The 26,994-nt window shown below is 37.5% G+C and overlaps 1 protein-coding gene and 1 long non-coding RNA gene across 7 annotated transcripts in view; one reads left to right on the top strand and one right to left on the bottom strand.

Annotated features, from left to right (window-relative positions):
* The window catches only part of LOC148673430 (uncharacterized), a 399,373-nt gene that overhangs the window by 365,125 nt on the left and 7,254 nt on the right, over window positions 1-26,994 (bottom strand). The window lies entirely within an intron of this gene.
* LOC148673429 (casein kinase I) overlaps window positions 5,071-26,994 on the top strand; it is a 73,964-nt gene continuing 52,040 nt past the window's right edge. For 2 of the 6 annotated variants that reach the window (XM_088629881.1, XM_088629882.1), the window contains exons 1-2: window positions 5,071-5,279; window positions 23,932-24,429. In XM_088629881.1, coding sequence (XP_088486007.1) covers window positions 24,255-24,429 — 175 coding nt within the window. In that variant the 5' untranslated portion in view covers window positions 5,071-5,279; window positions 23,932-24,254. Of the gene's footprint in view, window positions 5,280-19,795; window positions 19,962-23,931; window positions 24,430-26,994 lie in introns of those variants that run through there. The other 4 variants (XM_088629884.1, XM_088629879.1, XM_088629883.1 and 1 more) reach the window with 4 other exon arrangements.

Genomic DNA, 26,994 nt, shown 5'->3' with positions numbered 1-26,994 from the left:
AAGAAAAATTTCACAAGACAGGACACAATTATAATTACAGCAATACAACAATAACAATAGAGGAGACCGTGGAAGATGGTATTAAGAAGAGCAGAGGGGTGAAGAATGGAACCAGTTAAGTAAAGGCTTTTCTGAAAAGGAGGGTTTTGAGTCTGGATTTGAAGGAGTTTAGAGAAGGTGACTCTCTAATATCCTTGGGCAAGGAGTTCCAGAGCTTGGGGGCATAGCAGGAGAAGGCCCTGTCGCCCATACAATGTAGACGGGCTTGGGGGACAGTAAGGAGGGCAGAATTTGAAGAGCGGAGGTTGCGAGGTGGGGAGTAGGGCGATAAAAGTTCAGACAGGTATTGAGGTGCCAAGCCATGTAAAGCCTTGTAGGTGAGCATGAGGATTTTAAAGTCTACGCGGAATTTGACCGGAAGCCAGTGCAAGGACTCCAGGATAGGAGTAATGTGAACACTTGCACTAGATCTGGTCAGGATTCTGGCTGCTGAATTTTGGACATACTGCAGCTTGTTCAGAGTAGATTTAGATACCCCAGGGAGCAGAGCATTGCAGTAGTCAATTCGAGAGAATACAAATATGTTGATCAGCTTTTCAGCCACAGTTAATGATAGCATAGGGCGTAGTCTTGCGATATTTCTAAGGTGAAAAAAAGATGTTTTGACAGTATGCTGTACATGTGGGTCGAATGTTAAGCCAGAATCGAATATAACCCCAAGGTTTTTCAATTTTGATTGGAGCTCAAGTACAGAGCCATCTACAGACAGGGTTACAGGACTGGCTTTGCGAAGTTGATGGGGGGTACCAATAAGCATGACTTCAGTCTTGTCACAGTTAAGATGAAGGAAGTTTTGAGTCATCCAAATTTTTATGTCAGAGATGCAATTAGATAGAATAGAGACAGCCACATCAGTGTCGGGTTTGGTATGGATGTATATTTGAGTATCGTCAGCGTAAAAATGAAAGCTGAGGCCATGTGATCTTAAAAGCTGACCAAGTGGGAACATGTAAATGCTGAAGAGCAAGGGGCCCAGTATTGAGCCCTGAGGGACACCAGACTTGACAAGACCAATTTCAGACCTGTACCCATTGAGAGAGACAAAGTGACAGCGATCAGTGAGGTAAGACTTAAACCATTTGAGGGCAGTGTCAGAGACTCCAAACACAGTCTCGAGACGAGAAAGCAAGATGTTATGGTCAACAGTGTCAAAGGCAGCACTGAGATCAAGAAGGATGAGTATGGAAAGAGAACCAGAATCAGAAGCTATTAGGAGATCGTTGGTGACTTTGACTAGGGCGGTTTCTGTGCTGTGAAGTTGACGGAAGCCAGATTGGAGGGGTTCGAAAAGGTTGTTTGTCATGAGGTGGTTATGTAACTGAAGTGTGACAGCACGTTCTAGAATTTTAGAGAGAAAGGGTAAGTTGGAGATGGGGCGAAAGTTGTTAAGATTGTCGAGAGCCATGTTAGGCTTCTTTGGCACTGGGGTAATAGCAGCAGTTTTGAGGACCGTTGGTACAATGCCGGTGCTCAAGGATTCATGTATTATATTGAGGACAATGGGACAGAGAGAAGAGAAACAGGACTGGAATAAAGTGGTGGGAATGGGATCTAAAATAGATGTGGTGGGTTTCATGCGCGTAACTAGTTTGTTTAGGGATGCTGAGTCAAGAAGAGAGAAGCTGGAGAGACGGGAACCAGAGAAGTTGGATGAGGAGGGAGGAGGTGTGGAAATTATATCCGTAGTGGAGAGAATGTGATGCCGGATGTTGTCAATCTTAGAACTAAAGAAATCTAAGAATGTGTTGCAAAGTTGTGATGAGGCAGGTAATGTGGTGGGGCAGTTTGGCTTGAGCAGTCTGTTGATGGTGGAGAAAAGATGTCTGGGATTGTTTTGGTGATTTTCAATGATGTGAGAGAAGTAGGTGGATCTAGCAGACTCTATAGTAACCTTATAATCAGATAAGTAATCTCTCCAGGCCTGATAATGTACATTTAGGCCGGAAAGACGCCACCTACGCTCAAGTTTGCGAGAGGCTGCCTTCATGAAACGCAGATGGTCATTGTACCAGGGGGCAGGGCGAGAGAAGGAGATGGTTCGAGTTTTTAAAGGAGCAAAGGTGTCGAGGGTAGATAAAAGAGCATTGTCAAGTAACTGTATTTTGTCCTCTAGAGGGTCAGAGGAAGAGAAACAGGATAAGGAGGACAGAACAGAATTTGCAAACCTTGGGTGATCAATTGATCGCCAGTTGCGGAAATTTACAGAGCGTGAGGGGGAAGTGTTAGAAACAGGTAATTCCAGATTGAAGAGAATGGCTAAGTGGTCAGAGAGGCCTAGATCAAGGGGGGAGCAGTGGGAGACAAAGGAGTCATTTGCAATAATTAGATCTAAGGTGTGTCCTTTGTTATGTGTAGGGGTACAAACAAACTGAGCAAGGTCAAAGCATCCCAAAAGAGAAAGGAAGTCTTTAGCCAGACTGGAGGAAGTTGAATCAATGTGTATATTAAAGTCCCCTAGAATAAGGATCCTTTTAAATGTAAGGGATAAGAATGAGAGAAAATCAGCAAACTCACCTAAGAAGACTCCACTGGGTTTGGGTGGTCTGTAAACTGTGGCAATAATAGTAGATTGGGGGATAGAAACATTTAAAACAAGACACTCAAAAGAAGAGGGAGGAGGTATAGCTATAGGACCTAGACTGTAAAAAAGGTTGTAAATAACAATGATGCCCCCGCCTCTGCCTGAAAGACGCGGAAGGTCAAAGAAACCATATCCAGGAGGAACTAGTTGGTTGAACAGGAGTCCATCGTTTTGTTTGTGCCATGTTTCGGTTAAGCACAGAAGGTCCAGTTGTTTTTCTTTGATAATGTCACATAAAAGAAGAGCCTTGCTGTTAACGGAGCGGGTGTTGAGTAGCGCTGATCTGGCCAGTCTCGGGGATGCGGGGGGAAGCGGAGTGCGGTCCAGGTGCGGTAGTGAGAGGAGATTTTTTAGATCGGCGCCGGTACGTGATGGACTTACAGACGTGCGGCGAAAGGCAGGGATAGAGACTCTGCAGGCAGACGAACGTACATCCTGTGCTGCGATGGATGTATATAGCGCTTATATAGCGCTTTTCTGGACACTCCACTCAAAGCGCTTTACAGGTAATGGGGACTCCCCTCCACCACCACCACCAATGTGCAGCATCCACCTGGATGATGCGACAGCAGCCATAGTGCGCCAGAACACTCACCACACATCAGCTATCAGTGGGGAGGAGAGCAGAGTAATGAAGCCAATTCATAGAGGGGGATTATTAGGAGGCCATGATTAGTAAGGGCCAATTGGAAATTTGGCCAGGACACCGGGGTTACACCCCTACTCTTTTCGAGAAGCGCCCTGGGATTTTTAATGACCACAGAGAGTCAGGACCTCGGTTTTACATCATCCGAAGGACGGCGCCTGTTTACAGTATAGTGTCCCCGTCACTATACTGGGGCATTAGGACCCACATGGACCGCAGGGTGAGCGCCCCCCGCTGGCCCCACTAACACCTCCTCCAGCAGCAACCTTAGTTTTTCCCAGGAGGTCTCCCATCCAGGTACTGACCAGGCTCACACCTGCTTAGCTTCAGTGGGTTGCCAGTTGTGAGTTGCAGGGTGATATGGCTGCTGGCTATTTTAAGTTGACATTTTAAGATGACATTGAGATGACATTTTAAGTTCTGTTGTATCTCTGTGTAATATTCAGATTAAAATAAAACTTATTAAATACAATTTTGGAAGAATGCAGGTTTAGGTTTGATAGGTGGGATTTTGTAAATGAAAAAACAGATTATTTTTGTAAATCCAGATTACTAGGATACAGTTGTGTGAACATTTCTCTATTTGTGCTCAGTATATGAAGACAGACTTTCACGCACTTCTGTTATAAGCACGTTTCCTGGTGGCTAACTGAGGTTTTCTTTGGTAGTGACTTGAAATCGTGCATTTACATTATCAGAACACAAATACCTTTGCAGAGTTTCGTAATAAATTTGATTTGCTTAATAAACCTAATCCTGTCTGGTCTCCAAGTTTTTAAAAAGATATTGCTGCTCTGGAATTAATCCAGAATAAGGCAACAGGAGAGATTCCGTGGTTTAAGATAATGTAATACACCGACCGGCTGAAGTAACAGAACTTTTTTGTCTTGGCCAGAGAAGACTACAAAGGGAATTGATCCAAGTTTTGAAAATCCTCAAAGTCACTGATAAAGTCAGCTCAATGGACTTCTTCAGAATAAACAGTGAAACATGATCCAGAGGACACAAGTGGAAACTACTTTTCAAACTTATAACATTAGGCACTTCTTGGCTCAAAGATTTGTGGGGGTATGGAACGAGCTTCCTAACCATATGTTGATGCTGATACCCTGGCTTCTTGTAAGAAACAGCTGCAAGAGATCCTTGGTTCAATTATCTGCTAACTACAGGTACCAAAGTAACTATTTAGGCCAAATAGTCTGCTCTCGTTTGCGATTTTTATGTTTTTACATTCAGACCCTGAGAGATGTTTTTGCCTGTAAAATCATTGACCTCACTAAAAACATAAGTCAAGAGATATGTAGGATGTTAAAGAGATATGTAATTGTTAAATTATTACCCACAGGGCATTAAACTTTGAACGTACTAGCAGGATAATTTTTGTATGTCTTCCCATGGTTAGATAGACTGATTTGTATACAGTATGTACACCATGATTAATATCTTTCATTTTTTCTTACAATGTATGATGATCTGGGTTTCTAATTCCTTTTCAAATCTCCATTTGCATTACACAAGATACAGTATAAATAATCAATAACTTCAGATACTTTTAAACCTAAAGATGAGACGAAAATATATTAGGCAGGTTACATGATTTGAAAAAAATCGAAGTTATTCCGTGATTTACGACATGAAAGATTTGGTCGACTCATACTCCAGAACGTTTTGGAGAAAATTATTTGCTGTGATTGTATTCTCACAGGACAGGCCCCTTGGTAGCAGATTCTCACAATGTATCCGTCCATGACTTCCTGGACGGGGAAGGCTGGACGAGGTGGCGAGATGTTCTGTAGCTGCTGACATCATATCACTTCCTGGAGACTAGAGGCACAAGAGGAGGTCTTTAAAGAAAAGCATTGTGAACCTCTTTCCCCCTACCAATAAGACGAATATCATAATAAAAGAGTTCACGGATTCAGCTCTGATAAAGTGGATTGCAAATTTATCTGAAAGAAGACGACGAATTCCAGGCAACAGAACTAGAGGACGGTACGAAAATACTCTGCCTAATTATACTTTTTACAGCGTGTTGTTTTTTTTTGTTCATTCGAACGAGTGTGGGAAAGTGGGACCATCGAGCAGATGGTAACACGAACGATAGAGCACTTAAAATGTTATATCCGGTTATGATCAAAACAATAAAAAGGAATGGTTTGTTTTTTGATTCACGGAGCTGTTCAGAATGTCCTGGCATATGAAATTAAATTGCTATTCAGTGACCGTGTTACTTAATTTAACATAATTTTTAATAGGTGCGGTATTCAGTGTGTATTGTTTTTGATCATTTTACATATAAGTTCGAGCCTTTTCTTTTACGAAGAAGTGCCCAGAGGGGAAAAAAAACAACAAATGATGACATGACCTGTAGCCATGCTGTTGTTGTGTGGAGGGGTAGACAGATCGTAGATTACTGTGTAGTTACAAAACGCAGATCGTGTGATTTACACGTACGCTATGTGTAGTGTAATTGCTGTTTAAATCATGAAGCTCTGAGATTGTTACATTGTTGCTACTGCAACTGTGACGTCTTTGATGGCATCCCACCCCACAGCGTTTCACACAGTATACTGTACTGAATGAAATCATTATGCTGCAGCTTCAGCTACTAGGTGACTGTAAACTGAACTTCGGCAGTGACATTGTTAGTAGTATAGTTTGTAAAATCTAATAACTGAAATCACATAATCCATCAATGATATTTATTTAATCTGTATTGTCTGTCGTTTATGAGCTAGCTGACTGGGGAAGTTTAGAGCTTTTACCCAGGAAATGAGAGATGCTTTGCCAAGGTTGTAAAATAGTCTACATACTGTAACACAAAGCTGACTTTTCAGTACCCGTTAACACACATTATGTTTTTAAAGTGATTGCACATGAATGTGAACATATATTTTCTTTTTGTTTTCACTGTATTCTTTTCCAGTGTCCTAACAGTAATAAAATGCAGATTAGATAGTAGTGCTTGCCTTGGAAAAGATGCCAGGCTGGGTTGTAAATACCCAGATTCATCGAGTTTGTCATGGATTAGAGTTACACAGCTGGGAAATCACCAGTGTTGAACAAACAGTTAGTTGCCGCAAAGATATGGTCCTGATGTTTACTGTCAGTTTTTTGTTCTCAGCATCTGTTGTACTTCTGTGTTTTAAGGGTGAATTTTGCTTTCAGAAAATATATTATTTGAAAGATATGTCCTTGCTTTGGTGAAATATTGGCATTTTAATTTGAGGGGCACCTGTTTATGCATTTTTAAATGCATATGTTTATTTTTTAATTTATAAATGGAGACTAGACAACAGTCTTTCACAGAAATAAAATATGCTTGCTCTTTCAAAAGAAAAAAGTGTCATTCAATGTCAGATTGTCTTAGGTGCAGAATGCAGTTTTACAAGCAGAATCTGACTGGAGTTAGAGGAACAGTATGTAGATCATCTACATTTTTTACACCAGGGGGTGTCAAACATATGGTCCTCAGGCTTGGTCCAGCCAGCCAAACCCATTTGTTTGGCCTACAAGGCAGTTGCAAATGGCATGGATTCAGTTCACGCGTTGTCTGAGCATCAATAGCCCACCAATGAAGAAGGAACACTAGGTGATGATACTGTATCTGTCTCACGTACACAGTGCTTCCTGTGGTTCACTACCTGTGTCCAATCGCAGTGCCCCTTGTGTGATGTCATCATAGATCTAGTTTGACATAGGAGTGTCTTTTCATGACACATGCAAGACGTGTACACATGTTCTCCAAACTCCTCCTCCAAATTTTGGAGCAACCTTATTGATGAAACCACCACTGGTTTCACTTAAACTGTACCTTGTGTTTTTTATGAGTTCAAAAGAACACTTTCAAACATAGCAATAAGGACCTTGTAATTGTGTTAGCTAATATGTAATTATGAATTACATTTCTTGACAAGCTGACATGCTTGATTTATATTGCAGGTAGCTGTTGCCAAAGAGCTATAACAGTTGCTGTAGAATTGTTTTTTTTATCACTGATATGTAGCAAATAGTGTTCCATGTTTTAATGTTTATTATTTTGCCATGCATTGTCCATTTTAAGTTTTCCTTTTTCCCAGTTTGTTTCCCAGTTAAAATTGTTACAACTTTGCTAATTATGAAAGACGACAAGCTTCTCTCACTTATTATCACAGGCGCTACGTTTGTCAGTACTTCAAGCAATGTTCACTAGTGATGCTGATCACTAATACCAGAGTCTGCAATATTCTCATTTCAGTCCTGCAGTTTACTAATTGATATACATACACACCCATTCCAAAACGCTTAACAGGTAGTGGGGATGCTTCTCCACCACCACTGGTATAACTGTAGCCAAAGCTTTGCCAGGAGGCTCATCACACATCAGCTATCAGAACAGAGTGATGAAGCCAATTCATAGATGGGGATTGTTAGCAGGTGATGATTGGTAAAGTCCAGGGGGAAATCTGACAAGGATACCTGGTTTAACACCTCTACTCTATTTGAGAAGGCCCCTAGATATACTGTACTTTTTTATATATTTTGATAGATTGCATCTCTGGGGATATCTTTTTTCTTTAAAAGGTTTTAACTTGTTATTTTATCTATCACTCTGATGATGCTGTCACCAAGGCACCAATGAACGGTATGTATGAAAGTTAAATAGACACTCATTTTTTGGTTTTTACCTTTATACAGAAGGCAAAAGAAGGTTAGATATTAGATGGTGTAGAATGTCTGCACTCACTAGTATGCAGCAGACTAAATTATATCAAAGCAAGTTATGGTATATGAACATTCCTTGCAACTTAATATCAACATGTCTCAGGGCTATTCCTTCATTCGTTTACATAAAAACAGGAAGAAGTTCCTAGTATTTCAAAGCAGAGACTACTTGTATTATTTTCAGATGACTTCAGGGAAGAGTTGCAGTGAGAATACACCCAACATACTATAAAAATAAAGCACAGGAAAGACAGAAGACAGAATTGCATTATATCTGTTGAAATTCGTAAATTAAAACTTTAAAACAAAGACTGTAAAACATTTCTCAATTGTTGTGTGTTCAAAGTTATGTTGGCTGAACCTTTAGAAGTTTCTGTTCAATTTTGCCTCCCATTAGACTGTTATAATGCTATAAAACTAATGCTGGGTTGTTCCAGACTAAATAAATTTGGCCTTCCCAATAAAACTTAAAAAACATGTCTTGCTTCACAGTTTTTAAAGAAGGTTTTAATTAGATTTAATCTAGCCACTTTGCTTTGAAAGCTAATGTATTGAACACTGTGGAACCCTTCTTGGTAATACAGCCTTGGGGTTTTATTATTGAATCTGGAAAACAGTCATTGCACTTGTACCTTTTACAGATTTACACGTGCAAAACAACTTGTTATATGCTTTAATAGCTGTTGATTCTGTGGATTTACTAGAGCAGAGTCATCAAACGCTTTTGTTATGGTAGGCCAGATTTGATTTAAAGGTATTTTAAGTTGGCCACACAGATCATATATTACTGAAATACTAGGAGAAACATTACATAAAAGTTTTTGTAGTGTTTTGTGTTGTGGTGTTTACATAACTACTAAATATCGCCCTTTAAATTGCGGTTAGCAATCATTCAGTAGATGCCAATTTATCAGCACTTACTCATTACTTTCTGATTATGGTATGTTCTTTAGCATTACTAAATAAAATGATGTAAATATCATAGTTGTGATTATTGTATGCTATGAAAACCTCTGTTCTGTTGAATAGAATATTGCAGGGCAATGTGCAACTGTATACAAGCACTTTTTTAACACTAATGTATGTATAATGTAATCATAAACATGGAATGGTGTTCTAATTTTGATAATTCAGTACTCTTAAGGTAACAAAAAGTAAATATTGAGATTTTCTAAATCTTGGAAATGAGTAGTAAGTTTTAATTGTAACTTAACTGGAATTTTTCCTTGAGTTTTCCTGTGTTTTTGAGGAAACAAATTATCTTTATGGTCCAAAAGACAGGTATACAGTATGTATAGCAACTGATAAACTGCAAGATTGAAATGTGAGTTTTCCAGGTTCTGGGATTAGTGATCAACATCAGCTGTAAATTCTGTTTGTGAGACTGATAACAGTAATAGTGTTATTACGCTATATATAATATTGTGATTATAAATGAGAAGCTTGCCTTCTTTTGTATTTAGCAGAGATTTAGTGTTTTTAACAGGACAGCCAACTCAGCAGAAGACATTAAAGTGTCAAAAAAATAAACATAAAAAAATACATTTTAAAAACACTATTTTCTAGATATCAAATATATAAAATATATTTAAAAAAATAAAAATATATTGAAAGCATCACAAAAATCCCTTCTACAACTATTGCTCTTTGAAAAGTAACTACCTGCTGCATACAAATCAAGCATGCCACCTTTCCATTCACTTTTACAATGGAATGTGGAGAAACTGATTTCACTTGAAATACACAAGAATCTTTTTTATTTTTCTTATTTAATAACATCATAACACATCCCTTTCTGCTATGTTCAGAAATTTCCTTTTGAGATTCTAAAGACATTTTAGTTTTTTATCATTCATTGAACTTGTTCAGAGTGTATAAGTCTTGCGCTTTTTGTGCAAAGACACACCTTTGTCAATGATCTGTGACATCATTAAAGAGGAGTGCTGTGATTGGACTGAGATATGGCACCACAGGGGGAGTATGCGTTTGTGAGACTGATACAGTAATGTCACTAATGGGATGTGCTACTGTATATGTGTGCATTATTCAGGCTCAGACAAGGCATGAATTGAATCCTGGCTGATGGCGCTCTCTGTAACAGCTCACGGGTTGGACAAATGGGTTTGGTGGGACATATGTTTGACAACACTGTACTGTATATGTTTGACAACACTATACTTTGCTTACTTAATTGTTTGGATCTACTGTGTTTCTTAAAGCAAACTTTAACTGCTGCTGGAGTTCGAATACACAAGGTGAAACCACCTTGAATAGCGAGCCAAAAGCATGTAAGAATTTATCACGTGCTCCCCATTATTTTATTTATGACATGTTTCATGAAAAGGCTAATATTATAAATTAGGTTGGCTTTACTAGCTTACTCCAGTGTTATTGAGTAAGTGCTTTTTTACAGTTTACGATTCAATAAAGTTGGAGAGTATCAAATGGTGAGATCTTCCTGTTTTGTTTTTGTGCTTAAATACAGGAGTTCTACAGAAAAAATAAAACATCTTACACAGCGAAGGCTTACTGTATATCATAGCATCATTAAACACCCTCCAACAGGCATTTTAAATTCCCCTATTGAACCATGTTCAGACTTTAATTATATAAACAGATTACATTTTTTTTTCTAAGCAAAAGGACAAGCATGACAGGGCTTATGTTTGCAAAGTGATTGTCATTGTTGATTTATTTTTTCCTACTTCTTATTAGAAGTAAAATACCAGTTAGGATGTTGCTACAGAAGAACTAATTTCTGAAAGAAAAGCAAGTTCAGGGAACGTTTCATTCCAAAAGTTTGTTTGCTATTTTTTTGTATAATACACTTTAAGTATTAATATAATAAAAAGAATGCAAAATAGTTACGTGATAAGTAAAGTCAAGATGTTCCATCAGTCTTTTGTTTTGATATACATATCAATTACAGCTTTACAAATAATATTGCAGTACATACCTGTAACTGCAATTTACATTACATAATTTTATTAACATTGCATTTTACATTCTTCACATGTCCTTGTAGAGAACTGATGTATTCTATGAGGTGTGAAAACTAAACTCCTTCTACAATGGGTTACGATTAGAGAAGAGACATTTGGAATTCATTACCTGTGCTGCCTTACAGCCCTGTGGCCCTGAGTTCAGTTTCTGGGATGCTGTCTTCATGGAGTTTGTACGTTCCGATGTTCACGTGAGGATGCTCTGGTTTCATTCCACAATCCAAACACTTAGATAGGTTAATTGGCTTATGGGGAAACTTGGCCGGGGTGTTAGTGTGTGTTTGTGTCTGTGTGTGCCCTGTGATGGACTGGCATCTCATCCATGATGTGCGTTGTGACCGTTGCTTGCCAGGATTGACTCTAGCTCCCCTTCAACCCTTTATTAGATGAAGTGGTTGAAGAATGGATGGATGGATAACTTACTGCAAATGTATTTAAAAAGATACTTAAATAGATGAAGATCAGATAAATAAGTGGAATGGAACAGCAAACTATATGAGACAGTATTTAAAAATGTTGAAATGGATAATGTATACTTGGTTGAATTATGGTGAGGATGAGGCCTATAGTTAAGTTCTTAAAGTCCCTAAAACATTTCTATTAGTTAAAGGAAATGGAAATTTAAAGCTGTTATGTCAAAAAGACTTTCAAAAATCTAAAAGAAAACAGTCTCAGACTTCCAGATTTAAATGTCTATAATAAATGAAAATGTAAGAATCCCCAAAACATTTTTTTAAAATACAAAATAATAAAAGAATAGATGTGACTATGGAGTTTTTGAGAGATTAGTGTGGAGAGTTACAGTAACTGCAACAGATCATTTTAAATTTACTTCAGACAGAGCAAAGAACTCATTTTAAAACCTCAGAGTCAACTTCCTGTCTCTGAAGTTCATAAATTTGGCTCAGAAAGGAACACCACAAGTCTGATAAAACTTCAACATATTTATTGAGTTCTATGAGAGCAAAGAAAATAATTCCCTTTGAATCATTTCTTGCTTTTTTGGACAACTGCATCATTTGTACAGATTTGTAAAATTGGGTCTAACTTATTTTGAACCATATTGTATATGAAGTTTCCATTCTTGTAGGGAAACTTTCAGTTTCAGAGATACGTTTTGGGCTGTTACAGAGGACACAGAATACACCATCAATGTTCTACAGGTTTGCAATGTCTGCATTGAAGGATGATTTTATAAAGAGTTATTTATTCCTGTTTTGTTTTTTACAGTTACTTTGTGAAACAGGTCCTTAGCAAGACTCAGAGCTCTAAGGCTGTGATAGTCTATCAGTGATGCTTACTTTGTACCGGTATTCCCTGGGCCTGAATATGTAGAAAATAATCTGATTTTTCCAATAAACATTTTTAAACTTCTTTTGCCATTGTTCGCATAAACATCATTTGTCAAAGGCAAAATCAATTATATGGAGCAGCAACTACAATGATAGTGATAGTTTTCTTGACACATACTTTAGTTATGGATTAAAGCTGGAAGTAACAAAGCAGTAGAAGGTCCACAATTGTAAGAAATATGGGGATGAATCATAGGACCTACAGGTACTGTCTGAGTGGGTGGGTCTTGAGGAGTGTCATTTTTGAAAAGTAAAAGTCTTTCTACTGGTCGATGACTACTACTGAGATTTTAATTCCAGGTAAATACAACAGGTTCAGCACTCCTGCAGTTATTGTTTTGGAATCCATGCAGCCGGAAAATTAGTCTGTAAACTAGCGAAATTCCAAACTATTTTTTTTTCATTTGCATTTTTATTGCTATCATAACTTTCTTAGCAGTTGCATTATACAGAAACTTTGCACTTTGCACAGTCAAAAAAGTCTTACATCGCCAAATACATGAAATATTATATAAATCATTGTAATACTGGAATGTTGCAACACTAATAAATAGGCTACGTTTTATATAAAAACGTTGGTTGGAATGCATGGGAACATTCTACTAATGGAATTCTAAACCCACAACAAACATACCTGTTTATTATGTTTGAAGTGATATATTATTCAATGTACTGATATACTATGCATCCTTTGGTCTTTATTTTTTGTTGAAACCAACATTTTTCATGGTGGAGGTCAAGATCCTAAATTTGGTTTGCCATAAAAGATCAGAACTTATAAATATATGTACACTCAGCACACTATCATGAAGCATTCTTACTTCAACTTTTCATTTCTACACTTGAGATCCTCTTCCTTTTGCTCAGACCATGCCAGCAGACACAGCTCCTTTTCTTTCTTCACTCACCTGGGTACTTTTGACAGCTCTGCCTCCTTTTCAGGTGCAGGCCAGAGCAGGGCACCCAGTTCAGCACAGTACAGGGCCATCTTTCCTCCCCCTCCATTAACTAGTGGCCATCCAATAGTATTGTTATCGCACCCTGCATTCCAACCCACAGAGGGCAATCTTCCATAGTATAGTACTGTTCTCGACAATTGTTTATAGTTAAAACTATAGTTTTTTATACATCTTTGCAGTTTCCTGCTAACTCATATCACTTTTGCTATACTCTAAACTGGTAAAAGGTAAATGTAATGCTTAATGCTGTGTGTTTTTACGTACATTTCATGATTTAAAAACGTTAAAGTTTCAGTCGTGATTCATTTTCAAGACATTTTTCTTGTTCTTGCCTGGGCCTCCAGTGAAAATATCTTGAGAAACACCGTTTTAGACTAGTTACTACGTCTAGTGAGTAGACAGGTCTCCTCCACAATATTTTAAGTAAAATAAACATTTTGAGGTTTAGGTAGAAAAATGATTAAGTACATTTACAATTTTACTGAATTCATTTGATCTCATATTTAACCAAAGTGCCTTAGCACTATCACTTGAGTTCTGCACTTAATTAGATGACCCCAGATAAATCTAATGCAAATTACGTATTTCTGTTGACAGGTGATTTGTTGCTGAAACAACAGAAATATAGGAACAGCTATTATTTACCGCTACTATTACATGTGTCTGAACTAAGAGATATATCAGTTAAAATGTATTCCTCTGAAAACAAAGAACTTAATTTGTGGAGCACATTTTAACGTCACATTTATGAAGTTGTCTAGGGACAGAAAATTCTGATTTGGATTTCCTTTAAAAAACTTACAAACACAAAAAACACATTTAAACTGTTTTTAGTGAGTGAATTTGATACCCTCAATTTTTATATGATGACCCACAATGTTATTGAACTTCTTTTCTAATAGATGCTTGGATATAGACAAATATATTTTATGCACTTGGGACACATACTGTAGCCAGAAGAAGGTGTTTGAGATGTCAATCATATACAGTAAGTGCACTGCCAACACATGCAGTGTCGTAGGGGTGTCCTTGAAGTACCTGTTGGCATGATGATATTCACAGTTGCTGTAGAAACACCTTTCTGTCACTAGTTGTGATGGAAGGATCTTTTGTTGCTCCTTCAAGCAGGTCTTTATAATGTCAGCTCTGAGTAGCCGGAGGACATGCCCATGAAGTGCAAGCCGACCTCCCGAAAGAGGACACTGACCTTATAACACAAGAGTATAGCAGTTTATAAACCTCGTAAGGATGTAGGGAATGAAAATGAAAATTACAGACTTTATAACTGCTGCAACACATGACCTGCAACTTCCTGTAATATAACATAAAATGAATCACAAATGTGACATCATTTATACAAGAAATATGAGCATGCTACTCAAGGTGTAGGTCGTTAAGCCTACAGTAAATGCTGCAGTACCTTCCTACTTAATTGTACTGAAATGAGTCATTGAGAGAAGTGTCCGGAATAAAACACCAAATGTGTTCCTTTTTAGGATCTGCAGCAAACATACAGTCCACTAATGCTTTATTTCTAGTGAAATATTCATTTTAGTTCCCCAGTGGTTTGTTTTCTTATATTCTGTAATAATAAAAAAGGAATCTTTTTTTTCCATTGCCATTTCACAAATACAATGAGACACAAAATGTCACACAAAATGTTACAAATACATAATTAACTACCATCTAAATCGCTGTCCAGCATTTAAATTTTTAAAATAAAATTCTTCAGTCTTCAGTGAAGTTTAGCTGAGGAATTATTGACTGTTTATGTTTACTGTAATTAATAGAAATATGTAAATTTGCATTTGCTGTTTTATATATATATTATTTATAATGTTGCTGTAGTTCTTTTTACATTCAAGACTGACCTTAGCATAAGCAGTTTGATATTAAGAGATCACTGCTTACTGTCTTAGAAGGCATTTAGTAAATACAGTATCTAGAGAGCATTTGCATTAATTGGTTGCATTTCCTGGCACTGTAGGGTAGCTGTGTTCTTTCTGCTGTTTGTAATCCCCAGAATTGACAAAAACTTGGCTGAAGTCACTTTGCAAGTGTGAAGTACTGAAGTATACAGGTTTTTAAAGTTTTTTTTAAATGTTTTTAAGAACAAGAGACTGTTAAAAGTCACATTGATAAATAGAAATATATAAAAGGATATTTTTAGTAGATCCCAGTAATCCACCAAAGAAATTATAATTAAAACTATACTAAATATCTCAAACGCCAATGTCATAAATCCCAGTTAACCTGTATTTTTACCTAAATGTCTTGATGAATGTTCAGTTCCCAGCTGTTCCTCGGGAGAGTTAATATTTGGGAGGAGCATATAATTCAGTATGAAAAATTAATATTTGTATAGTCAGAAACAGAGTTTCAAGTGCACTTAAGAAAAAAATGGTACAGAATTCCACAAGACCACATATGAGACCTGGTGCACACTATGTATGTACTATGTATTGCTTCGTATGGTGGCTACCCATGTTACTAGCCTGTGACTTTCATATTGGACCCCTCTTGATCAAATTTACATCAGCATAAAATTTAATTGTGCCCTCTACAAAATGGTTGTCATTTTCTTGTCAATAATTTGGTGAATTTAATGCAGCTATAAGTGGCACATTTGTTATCAGACACTCATAATGTCCCTTTACTTAGGTGCAGTTAATTAATACCAGTTGTAGATGACAGCCATCTCTAGAGACTTCCAGCAGCTTTTAATTTTAACTTCATCTTCACCCAGCTTATTCCTGCAATATTTTAATGTTACCTTGCAAACTTCTATGTGGTTTTCTTTGTTTCTTGGGATCCATTCAAACATTTCTTTGGACCAGCAAAGATAATAATAATAATAATAATAATAATAATAATAATAATAATAATAATAATAATAATAATAATAATAATTGCTTACACTTATATAGTGCTTTTCTGGACACTCCACTCAAAGCGCTTTACAGGTGATGGGGACTCAACTCCACCACCACCACTGTGCAGCCCCACCTGGATGATGCGACGGCAGCCATAGTGCGGCCGAACTCTCACCACACATCAGCTATCAGTGGGGAGGAGAGCAGAGTGATGTAGCCAGTTTATAGATGGGGGTTATTAGGAGGCCATAATTGGTAAGGGGCAATGGGAAATTTGGCCAGGACGCCAGTGTTACACCCCTACTCTGTTTGAGAAAAGATCCTTTCCTTTTACTGTCTGCCTTGCTCACTGCCTTTATATCTAATATTTTCTGACATTTTCTGTATATTTTCTTCACTCTTGTATTGATGTTTCTGTCTTTTATTTTTCTTAGCATAGTTCTTTCCATGCTTTATTGTTTACTCAACAGATACCATAGTGGTATCATATGTACAAAGTAGTTCAGGTGGGTAGGTGCGTCAGCATGGATAGACTGCAAAGGAACAAGTAAAGGTTTATTCCATGCTGAACAGAGAAGAAAGGAAACATGGAATAAACCTTTACTTGTTCATATATACAAATATGTTTTCCTTCTAACCTGCAACATAGTTGAATGTGAACCACATGCGTTAATGTTTATTACAACAGAAAAGCAAAAACACCCTGTCAGGACTGAGAACCAGCAGAATCAACAAATGCATATGATTGAAAAATAAACATTGCATGAAGTGTTTTGCAACAACATTTAATGGTATGTTCAAGAAAGACCATTCTGATGAGATCACACAGCAGCATTTAGAACATTACGAAAGCCAAGTTAGTAAACATTAAAAATTGATGAGTTTCCAAATCCGTTTCCATCTGCACCAAAACTGAATTTCCTGCTGTTCCCTAGACTACACATTTCCAGAACTAAGAACCTGAATGGCTGAAAGGTAAAAGTGTATGAATGATCTTTCATCAACTTTTGGGGAACATCAAAGTTCAGATAACTTGATGTTATCATTTGTACCTTCAGTAATAAAATGATTAAACACTGTCTGATCCAAGTACGCTGGTGGAACCACAGTCATTTACACTGCATGCTCCTAGAACTGCCTATAACAGCATCCAGAAAATGGGACAGGAGAACTCTGGAGACAACTTGCATCTCTGTGGATGTCTCTTTTCCTATTAATATTATGGTACTCCTTTAAAAAGAGAAAACCTTCCAATAAAACATTAATGTCAAAATGAATCGTATTGTCAGTTGTATATTTTTTACTCTGACTGTAGGGCTGTAGAAGATAGTGAAGAATCCATGTACAGCACCGGAATCACATTTCAACATCAAACATTCCTAGAGGTGAAAAACGCCTTAAGGCCATAAAACAATATATATACTGTATGTGGAATTTATACTACCTTTATTAACACATTAACCAAGAATGAAAATAGGTTTTCCTTGTGTGTTACCTAAATTTGAGTATTTTGGTAACTAGTGTTTATGTATTTATGCATAAAACAACATTCTTTAAATTCTTTTTTTTCATGTGTTATGGCAACCTGGAGGTTTTAGAAAAGAAACAGAAGAAACTATTGATAATGATGAAAATGTATATCGAAAAGAAAAATCATTTGTGTTTTTAGTTCCTTGTTTTTGTATTTAAAAGCCTTCCAAGTAATATATGTACATTCTAAAGGCATATTGTCACATTGTTTGAGGTGTGTGTTGCCATTAGCTTTTTTTTCCATTTTTTAATGGCTTTTTAAATTCCTGTAAGGCTATCTAGAAGGGATCTTAGCTGTAGATGCCTTGGACCTTTTCCAAATTCTTATGCAGAGCAGGAGGTCCTTTGTCAGATGGTAGCCACAAGCGAGATAAATCATCATGGTTCAGGCACTGCATAGTTTGTATCGAGCCTTTTTGTATGAACATGGCATACAGAGTCCAGTCTCAGCAATCATTACTCAGACTCAACCTGTACTTCATGAGAAGATTGTGTTTTTTCTTATGTGTGTTGTGTGTTGCAGACAATTGGCCTTTTAAACATACGGTATGCAGAATATAGTAAAGCTGTTATTTTTTCTTCTTAGAAATATTGTCTGGCTGCATCCTATTTAGGCTCTGTAGCAGCAAAACAAGTTAATCCATTTGTGTGTTTTTTAAATTGATTATTGTAAAACCCTACTTCCAGCAGTGTCTATACTATAGCTCCACCTCGGCCTAAGTGACCTTCACTTAGCTCATACTGGTTTATTTTGTGTTTGTACTGTTCACACTCTGTGGGTAACAGTGCCTTTGGCTGCTAAGCCCCCAAGTCCTGAAATATCATACCAAAATTAAATCCGGGTCTCAATGAGTCATTGGACACGTTGGGTGCTTTCAAAGAATAGCTCTAAATTACATTATGTAAAATCATTTTATTACTATGAACTGTGATATAAATCTTATAATACATTAAGCAGCTGTGTTCTGCAGAATGAGATTTTTGCATTAAAAGAATGGGATGCAGTTCCTCAAGAACAATGCTCTGCATTTGATTTGTAGACTGTTGTATCATCCTTGAAATTCAGAATATTTTTAAAACTGTATTATTACTACTACAATTAATATGCACATTGGTTAGTTTTGCTGCCTCACAGGGCTGGGGCTCAGGGTTTAGTTCCTGGGGCGCTATGTGCTTGGAGTTTGAATGTTCTCGCTGTGTTTCCATGGGTCTCCTGTGTGTATCCAAATTCCTCCCACAGTCCAAAAATATACTGTTAGGGTAATTAGCTTCTGGGAAAATCAGCTCTGTTGTGATTGTGTGTTTGTTTGTGTCTGTGTGTACCATTCAATGGACTGGTGTCCCTCGTGACCCTAAATTGGATGAAGCAGTTAAAAATGGATGGATGGATGGATATATATAACTAATATGAATGTTTATTAATGTTGTCAAAGAAAAACATATTTTTAATTAAATGCTTTTTTAGGTAAATTGATAAGTCTAAACCGTTATTTTGTTCAGTTGCTTTCAAAAGACTAAGTGGAGAAAGGAAAAACTGTAAAGAAACATACTGAAAGTTTTGCTTCCGATTCTAATTGATCAGTATCCTGAAATGTTTATTAAAAGGTCAGGCAGACTGCAGACACAATCAGTTGTGGTCTGCAAAACAGACAGAGAATCCCTAAGGCATGAACTGTTCCGTACTAACTGAATAAGCTTTATTTATTATGTTAAAATCAAACATCATATATGTAAAGTAATGGATTGTTATTATTATTTCAATGTGGGAATTGTTTCAGCAATGGGATTTTCATCAACTGGAACCCAATTTAAAACATCTTACCATACTGCTGATGATATTAAAAGTTATCAGAATGGTTTTATTAATAATAGAGCTATTTTAGCCTAATAGGTTCCCGTTTCTGTCCGTCAAGTCGATGCCTTGCCTTCACTCCAGGTCCTATTGTCTGTTATGCGCTTTTTTTTGGTGCGAATTGTGATTCAGTCATGCCCTTGTCACTGGGCGTGTGTTTGCGCTCCCTCGTCTCTCGTTTGCCATCTTCCTTGTCAGTCTTCCTCGGTTTGACCCTCCCTCCTCACCGTCTACTGGCTTATTTCCGCTTTGGGTCCTGTCTTGACTCGGAACATTTTCCCTTCAAACATCGCAGATTGGCCGTCTTTCCCACTCACGACAAAATAGGGGTATTGTTTATCCTAGCCCCCTCCTTTTAAGGAAAATGACCATCTTCAGATTCCTTTCTTCAAATCTATAACGGTAAACAGATTGTTTTTTTTTTTCGTTTCTGTTTTGTTGCTGAAGATCAATTGCAGGATCGCTGCGCTGTTTTATGCTGCAAATGCATTGAGCTAGAAATCTAGAGGGGAAAAAATCCTATTTATGACGGGACATATCCGTTGTGCAGCTTTAAAAACAAGCTTTATTGATTTCTGATACGGTATAACTGCTTGTGTTAACGCGATTTGATTAAAATGTTGAGTTGTACCACCTGTCGTTAGTTTGTAGACCAGTGTTGCCCTTTTCCAGCTAAACAATAATCAGTCAGTGAGGATCCTGGGTTTTCTCTGCACTAGCGCTGCAGGACCAACTGTTCATACAGGCTGCGCAGAGAGGATTTCTTTATTTCTTTTGGCAGTGTTTTAATAGGACCATTCAGTGTGTTGAATAACATTCTCTTAGCGTTTATCAGTCTGGTATCTGGTACTAGTTAAGTACAGTATCAACTGGTGGTTGTTGTGCTACTTACTGTTTCATGCTCACTACAAGAAGCAGCACAGTCAAACACAGATCAACCTGTATTTCCATTTGATACTTTGTGAACTGCTTGAAAATCTGGGTATAATGATGTATTGTTCTGCAGCGCCTCTGATAATGTTACATGGAAATTGTTATCTGCTGTTAATCGTGTTGTTGTCTTAACAACATCAACAAATAGTATAGAATGAAGACGATGTCTGAAGTAAAGCACGTACTACGATTTTGCGGTGGTAATGGCTTGTGCTGTTGTAGCAGCTGCTAGAATAGTTGTGGAAATCTGTGGGAATAGTGATGTAGTTTACAGCAGTGTTCTGGAGGAGCCAACATCCACCCATTTTCTGACTGGTTTATCCAATACAGGGTCGCGGGGAGAACGGAGCCCGTCCCGGGAACCTGAAGATGACATACTGTACCTAAATTAATTTTGTTGAAAGGCTTGGTATAAATTGAGAAAAGTGGTGGAAATTTTGGAGACTTTTTGCGTTTAACGTTAGCTCTAACTTTTTTGAAAGATGAGTATTTAACTTGGTTTCTAAGTGGAAACTTTCAATTTCCTCTGGCAGGCTTTATTTCTTTTATTGTGCTCTTTCTAACCTGTGATATATTTTGCTGTTGTAAAATATAATTCTTCCTCAGTTTGGTATTTTTATTTGATTGTATTCTGAATACAAATAACACAGATGGCCTGAATTAAGATTTCATCAAAAATACATTTTACCTACTTTCCCATTCCCTAGAATGCTTCATAATATTGCATAAATCCTAATGCACAGGAAATTGTGTATATTGTTGTAAAATAATTCTGTGATGTATGGGAATGACTATAGATGTTTACTACACTTTTTCCTTTTTATCTGAACTAGGAAACCATACATTATGCTAAATATTGACTTTGATTTAGACGAGTCTATCAAATTATTTCAAATTTGATGGAATGACATTAATAAAGAAGAAAATTAATCCTTGTTTTTTTGTATGAAATTCAGCGGAGCCAGTATGAGGTCTAGGCTCAAAATTATAAAGCAAAGGGTTTTCTTCATCCCACTAATTTTAAGCCTTCCTGTTTATCTTTACATATGCTTAGCAATAGCAATAATTGTTAATGTTAGTGCCTTAAATAAGCATGTTTATCTTTGGATGCTTTTTAAAAAGATTGACAAAAAAGGCATTTGCTGTCTGGCTTTCTTCAAGTCAGTAATAAGCTATGCAGATGGGCCTAGTAGCTGAACCTCTGTAGGTGTGACTTCCTATTACAGGATCTGTGGAATGTTAGGCTGCTTAAAATAGAAACTGTGTAGAACAGGGGACGTGAATGGTTGGAGCAGTTTTTTTTTTCTTCATGGGAGCTGAGTATTTAAATTTGTCTTTTTGGAATCAGGCTAACAATTGAGCTCTGCTTTCACAGTAGGTTCTGTGGCAAAACATTGTTAAATATGTAGGTTTAATAAATTGATAACTCCTAGTATTTACACAGTGCTTTCTATCCTGAAGGATTCTGAAGAGCATAACACACAGAGGAAGACCCACTTTATCCAGTGCTTAACTGCAGCACCCAGTTGACTGTCATGCACCACCTATTATTTGCAACCAGCCCCACTAAACAGCAGTTAATTTCTCAGGACTTCACTTTGGTTATTAAAGATGCCTGGTACTGCTTATAAGAATTGGTGTGATAACTCCCGTATCCTGGTTATCCTCCAAAGTGGGCTTGCACTATCTGGCCTACCCCTAAAGATCGCCCTTGATTCAATAGCTGGAGCGATTTCTCACTTCTGAACTGCTGTGTAAAGTGGGCTGCTTCCCACTGCAAATTAAAATATGAAATCATTTTTTCGGTTACAAAGCTTGGACACTGGCCTGAAGGATCTTGGGTCAAATCTCTCTTGTCCAGGACAATGTTGTGACTTTGATTTTGAATGAATAAATACAGGTGCCTGAATGAATGTTGAACTGTTTTCCAGTATGTCATTCCATTTGTAAAACCCTCTGTTAAACTTTTGATTCTTTTGGACCCTTTTTAAAATGGAATTCTGATAATAATGCATTTAAGTTGTCATGCAGATAAGGGACAACATTAATACAGTAGTAGTAGTAATCAATTTGAACAGTAATTCTGGGAATAACCAACCTTATTTAAGTGGAATGCTTTTGAGTTTTACAATCATTCAATATTTTTGTAGTTTGTTGAGCTGTTAAATTATTTTTTCACTTACAGTATATACTAAAATGTAATATAGCCAGCAGCCATATCACCCTGCAATTCACAACTGGGAACCCACTGAAGCTAAGCAGGTCTGAGCCAGGTCAGTACATGGATGGGAGACCTCCTGGGAAAAACTAAGGTTGCTGCTGGACGAGGTGTTAGTTGGGCCAGCAGGGGGTGCTCACCCTGCGGTCTGTGTGGGTCCTAATGCCCCAATATAGTGACAGGGACACTGTACTGTAAAAAGGCGCCATCCTTCGGATTAGACGTAAAACCAAGGTCCTGACTCTCCGTGATCATTAAAAAATCCCAGGGCGTTACTCGAAAAAAGTAGGGGTGTAACCCCGTTGTCCTGGCCAAATTTCCCATTGGCCCTTTCCAGTCATGGCCTCCTAAAAATCCCCATCTATGAATTAGCTTCATTACTCTGCTCTCCTCCCCACTGATGTGTGGTGAGCACATCATGCAGGTGGTGGTGGAGGGGAGAACTGAAGCTAAGCAGGTCTGAGCCAGGTCAGTACATGGATGGGAGACCTCCTGGGAAAAACTAAGGTTACATCATGCAGGTGGTGGTGGAGGGGAGAACCCATTACCTGTAAAGCGCTTTGAGTAGAATGTCCATATAAGCTATATAAGTGTAAACAATTATATTTCTTCATTAGGGGTGTGTTAATGGATTATATGTTTCTTTTTTTTTCTTTTAGGGATTCTTGCAGGTCTTGTCTTTTTATTCAAAGAAAACGGTTACAAAAACTGCAGGCTTCTACAAAACAATATTTAAGAATTTGATCGTAGTTGCACAGGAAATGGTTCCTTAAATATAGACTTTTCGGAAAGCATATTAAGTTTAAATTGGATGTGATATGTATGTTTATTTCTTGCATTGCTTTAATTCTGAATTTGTAATGTTAATGCAGGAATCATTCTTTTCAAATTTGATGTCTAAAGTTGATATATATTAGTTCCTTTACTCACTATACTATCTGTTCTGCATTAACCAAGAATTGTTTGAAACAAACATCTGAAAAGATCTAGATATGAAGCAAATTTACTGAAATTTAATGTAAAAAAACACATTAACATTAACGTACAGTATCTGCAAAGGTAATAAACTGTGTCCCTGAGGTGTACGATGCACTCCATCCTTGACTTCGTAGTTGTACAGCAAGAGTTAAGGCTGAAGACGATTGAAAGGACTGTTTTCAATTGCGAGGCTAAGGCAAAACTGAATTCTTTGCTCACCTAGAAATCTTGGTTCTCTTGTAGATCTCAGCCACTGTGGATACTGTTGGTCAGCAGTCTCGACATACACTCCTCAGGTGACACTGCCCCTCTGCAGCTCTCCATTGGCTCTGGAGGAGGATCAAGGAGACCATTCTGCGAATGGGATGAATATGCTGCTGTGGGTGAACGGGCTCCTGAATTACAGCCTCTGAACCCCCTGTGCAGCTGTGGACCCAGAAAACTCATCTGATGCCCCACTCCGCAGCTTGATCTTGGGGGTATTCCCTTCTTTTTCTTCGGGGGTGGGGGGTGGCCCTGACAGAGTTAAAAAAATATTCTTCAAAGTGGAGTACCGTAAACTTGATATGGACAGCAAAAAAAAGGACAAAGACAAACCCGACGAAAGGATGCCACGACCGAGTGGCCGGTCGGGACACACTCCCCGGGGTACTGGCTCCAGTTCAGGGGTCCTCATGGTCGGACCCAACTTCCGAGTGGGCAAGAAGATAGGATGTGGAAACTTTGGAGAACTTAGATTAGGTAAGAACAGACTGCTGTACACAACAGGCAAACTTTTCCTCACTCTCATTTGACCTTTTTTTCCAGCATCTTTCAATCTGTGGATGAAGGAGCAAAGGAAGGATGACTATTTTTGGTTTTGATGTATCCACAGATGACTTGTCTTCTTTTGGTAGTAAAATATTAACTAATGCTCTGATAACCACAATATGTGGACACTATGAATTAACAAAAAGAAGAAATACAACATGTTGATTATAAACAAAATACACCAAACTGTTATTAAATGTTGCTTAAAAGCCTTATGCTTAGAAAGGAAAATTTATTTAATGTGGTACTATAGATTATTGATTAGGTCAGTAGTTTCAAGGGAATTAAGTTAATGAAAATACTATTTGTAAATGAATATTACGTATTTATTTAGGTGTGGTTTAGATCTGTACCCAAACTCTGCTTGTCACTTCAGTTCACTCTGTACCAAATGGATCTTGCTATTTTTTCTATCCTGTCCTTTTAACTAGAAAAAGGATTTTAGCTAATAGTCACAATATAGGAATGGTTGAAGTACCATCTTTTTGCTTTGCATTTCAACTGTAGTGCTATTTCTTGACAAAAACATATATGACAGTTAATGCCTGTAACATATACTGTATCTGAGTAGAAAGGGAGAAAAAAAGTTAAATACTTCAATCTTTACTGATAATCGGAATGTTGTGTGGTGAACGAAGACATTGGAAGCATGGTGTTTATTCTTAAATATTTTGACTGTGCAGACTGTTAAATTGTCAGGTCACAGGGAGAATTACCTCAGCTTTTTCAAGTTGTACAATTTTCAGCAGTACATGATGGACTACTTTTGTGCCAGGTAGGTATCCAAGGTACTGGAATACTTTGGTTGTCGACGAAGGCACAAAAAATGAATGGGCTCCATACCTTTGCATTACTGTGTAGTAGTGTCAGGCTACAGCATGATAAGGATGAAATTGCTGATGTTACAGCATATGGGGTGTTTTTTTCCTGCCTAATGATTTTTGTCCTCAAGTTCCGTATTTATGTATTTGACTGACAAATAGACTTGTATGGGAAGATAGTTCAGTATTGATGAAACTTACTTTCATGAAGAAAATAAAAGCCAGTTGAACATCTGCACCAGTTGTGAATTGTGTCTTCTGGTCTGGTAGACACAGAATGTGCACTTTGCTTGCAGGAAGTTCTGTTCTATAAATTGAGTTGCAACTCAGTTTTTCTTTCAGTTAAGTTTCTGGCTAACAACCATAGTACCAAATGCTGTTTTTCTCTATTAATTTTTAAAATATTGAGCACATTTTGCTCATTGTGTTTTTTCAAGCGTATCCTTTGAGGAGGTCCATTACAATTTTTTGTGTTGTTGTAGTTTTCCTTTGTGCAACTTATTTATTCTGCTCTTTATTGCATTGCCTTCACTTTATTGCATTATATCCATGTAGTTTACAGCACTACAACAAGTGCAGCCTAAACTGAGTTAACAACTCTTGTTGACTAAGAAGTGCCAATTTTTAAATTTGAGGAAACCATGGAAAGTGAAAGATTGATCCTCTGAAAGCCATTATTTTTGTGAGTTTATTATTCTAATATTAGGAATAGGACAGTTGGAAGGCCAAGTGCACACATGATTAAAATTATTCTGAAATCTAGGATCACCACACCTTATTTTGCCACAGACTTAGCTGAATACTTAATAACCAACAAAGCTGAGTTGTTCTTAAAAAAAACAACTGCAATATGAAGATATTTTTTGGATTTTGCTAGTGGCCTAATGTATTGAATGTCAGCTCTCTGAATGTCTTTTTCCCCAGCAATATATGGAATTTCAAAAGTGTGTAAGCCATTTATCTTAATTTTCTGAATATTCTCCAAAAATATATGAAACAAGACCTGACCATTATAACATGTTTCTTAGGCTTCTTGATGTTTTTTACTAGGGAATTCTGAACCTTGACAGAGTGTTAGACAACCCTCCTCTGGACACTCACAATACAGTTTTAGTGAAGGAATGTGATGCATGTGTAAATGTCTTTTTCCTAAATAAAGAAATGCAAGTCAGACATTGCTTCGAAAGACAGATGTTTCAATTAGAACGCAGATGAGGTACAGGATTCAAAGCCAGCACTGCCTCATGGACTGAAAAAATTGAAGTATTAGGTCAGCGATTTCAAGGTGACATTGGAGCTTATGACTGGACCCTCAGCTGAGGAGTGAGTTAACAGTGTACAGCCATTATGCCTCATTACGCCAAAGATGAGGTTGAGATGTGAGAAATCATTTCACCAGTTCAGTTAATGGAGAATGTTGGGCAGTCCAGATACAAGCCTGGAGTGGAATTTAGCTATATCCCTGGGATTAATACCCCTTTTCTTATGAACATGGGATTTTTAATGACCAAGTAGCTAGGACCTTGGTTTACTGTTACATCCAAAGGATTGCAGCTCCTCTAGAAAAGGGGCCACAGCTACCATACTAGTACGTTGGTTTGGAACTTTGGGTCTTGAGGGAAGATGCCACCTACTGGTCCACAATAGTAGTCAACGTAGCCTAATCTTTTAATCA

This window comes from Lepisosteus platostomus, chromosome 4 (assembly GCF_059453375.1).
Source record: "Lepisosteus platostomus isolate fLepPlt1 chromosome 4, fLepPlt1.hap1, whole genome shotgun sequence".
Classification (NCBI taxonomy): Eukaryota; Metazoa; Chordata; class Actinopteri; order Semionotiformes; family Lepisosteidae; genus Lepisosteus; species Lepisosteus platostomus.
The sequence above is the reverse complement of the archived record's forward strand: the minus strand, read 5'-3'. Positions and strand labels throughout refer to the sequence as shown.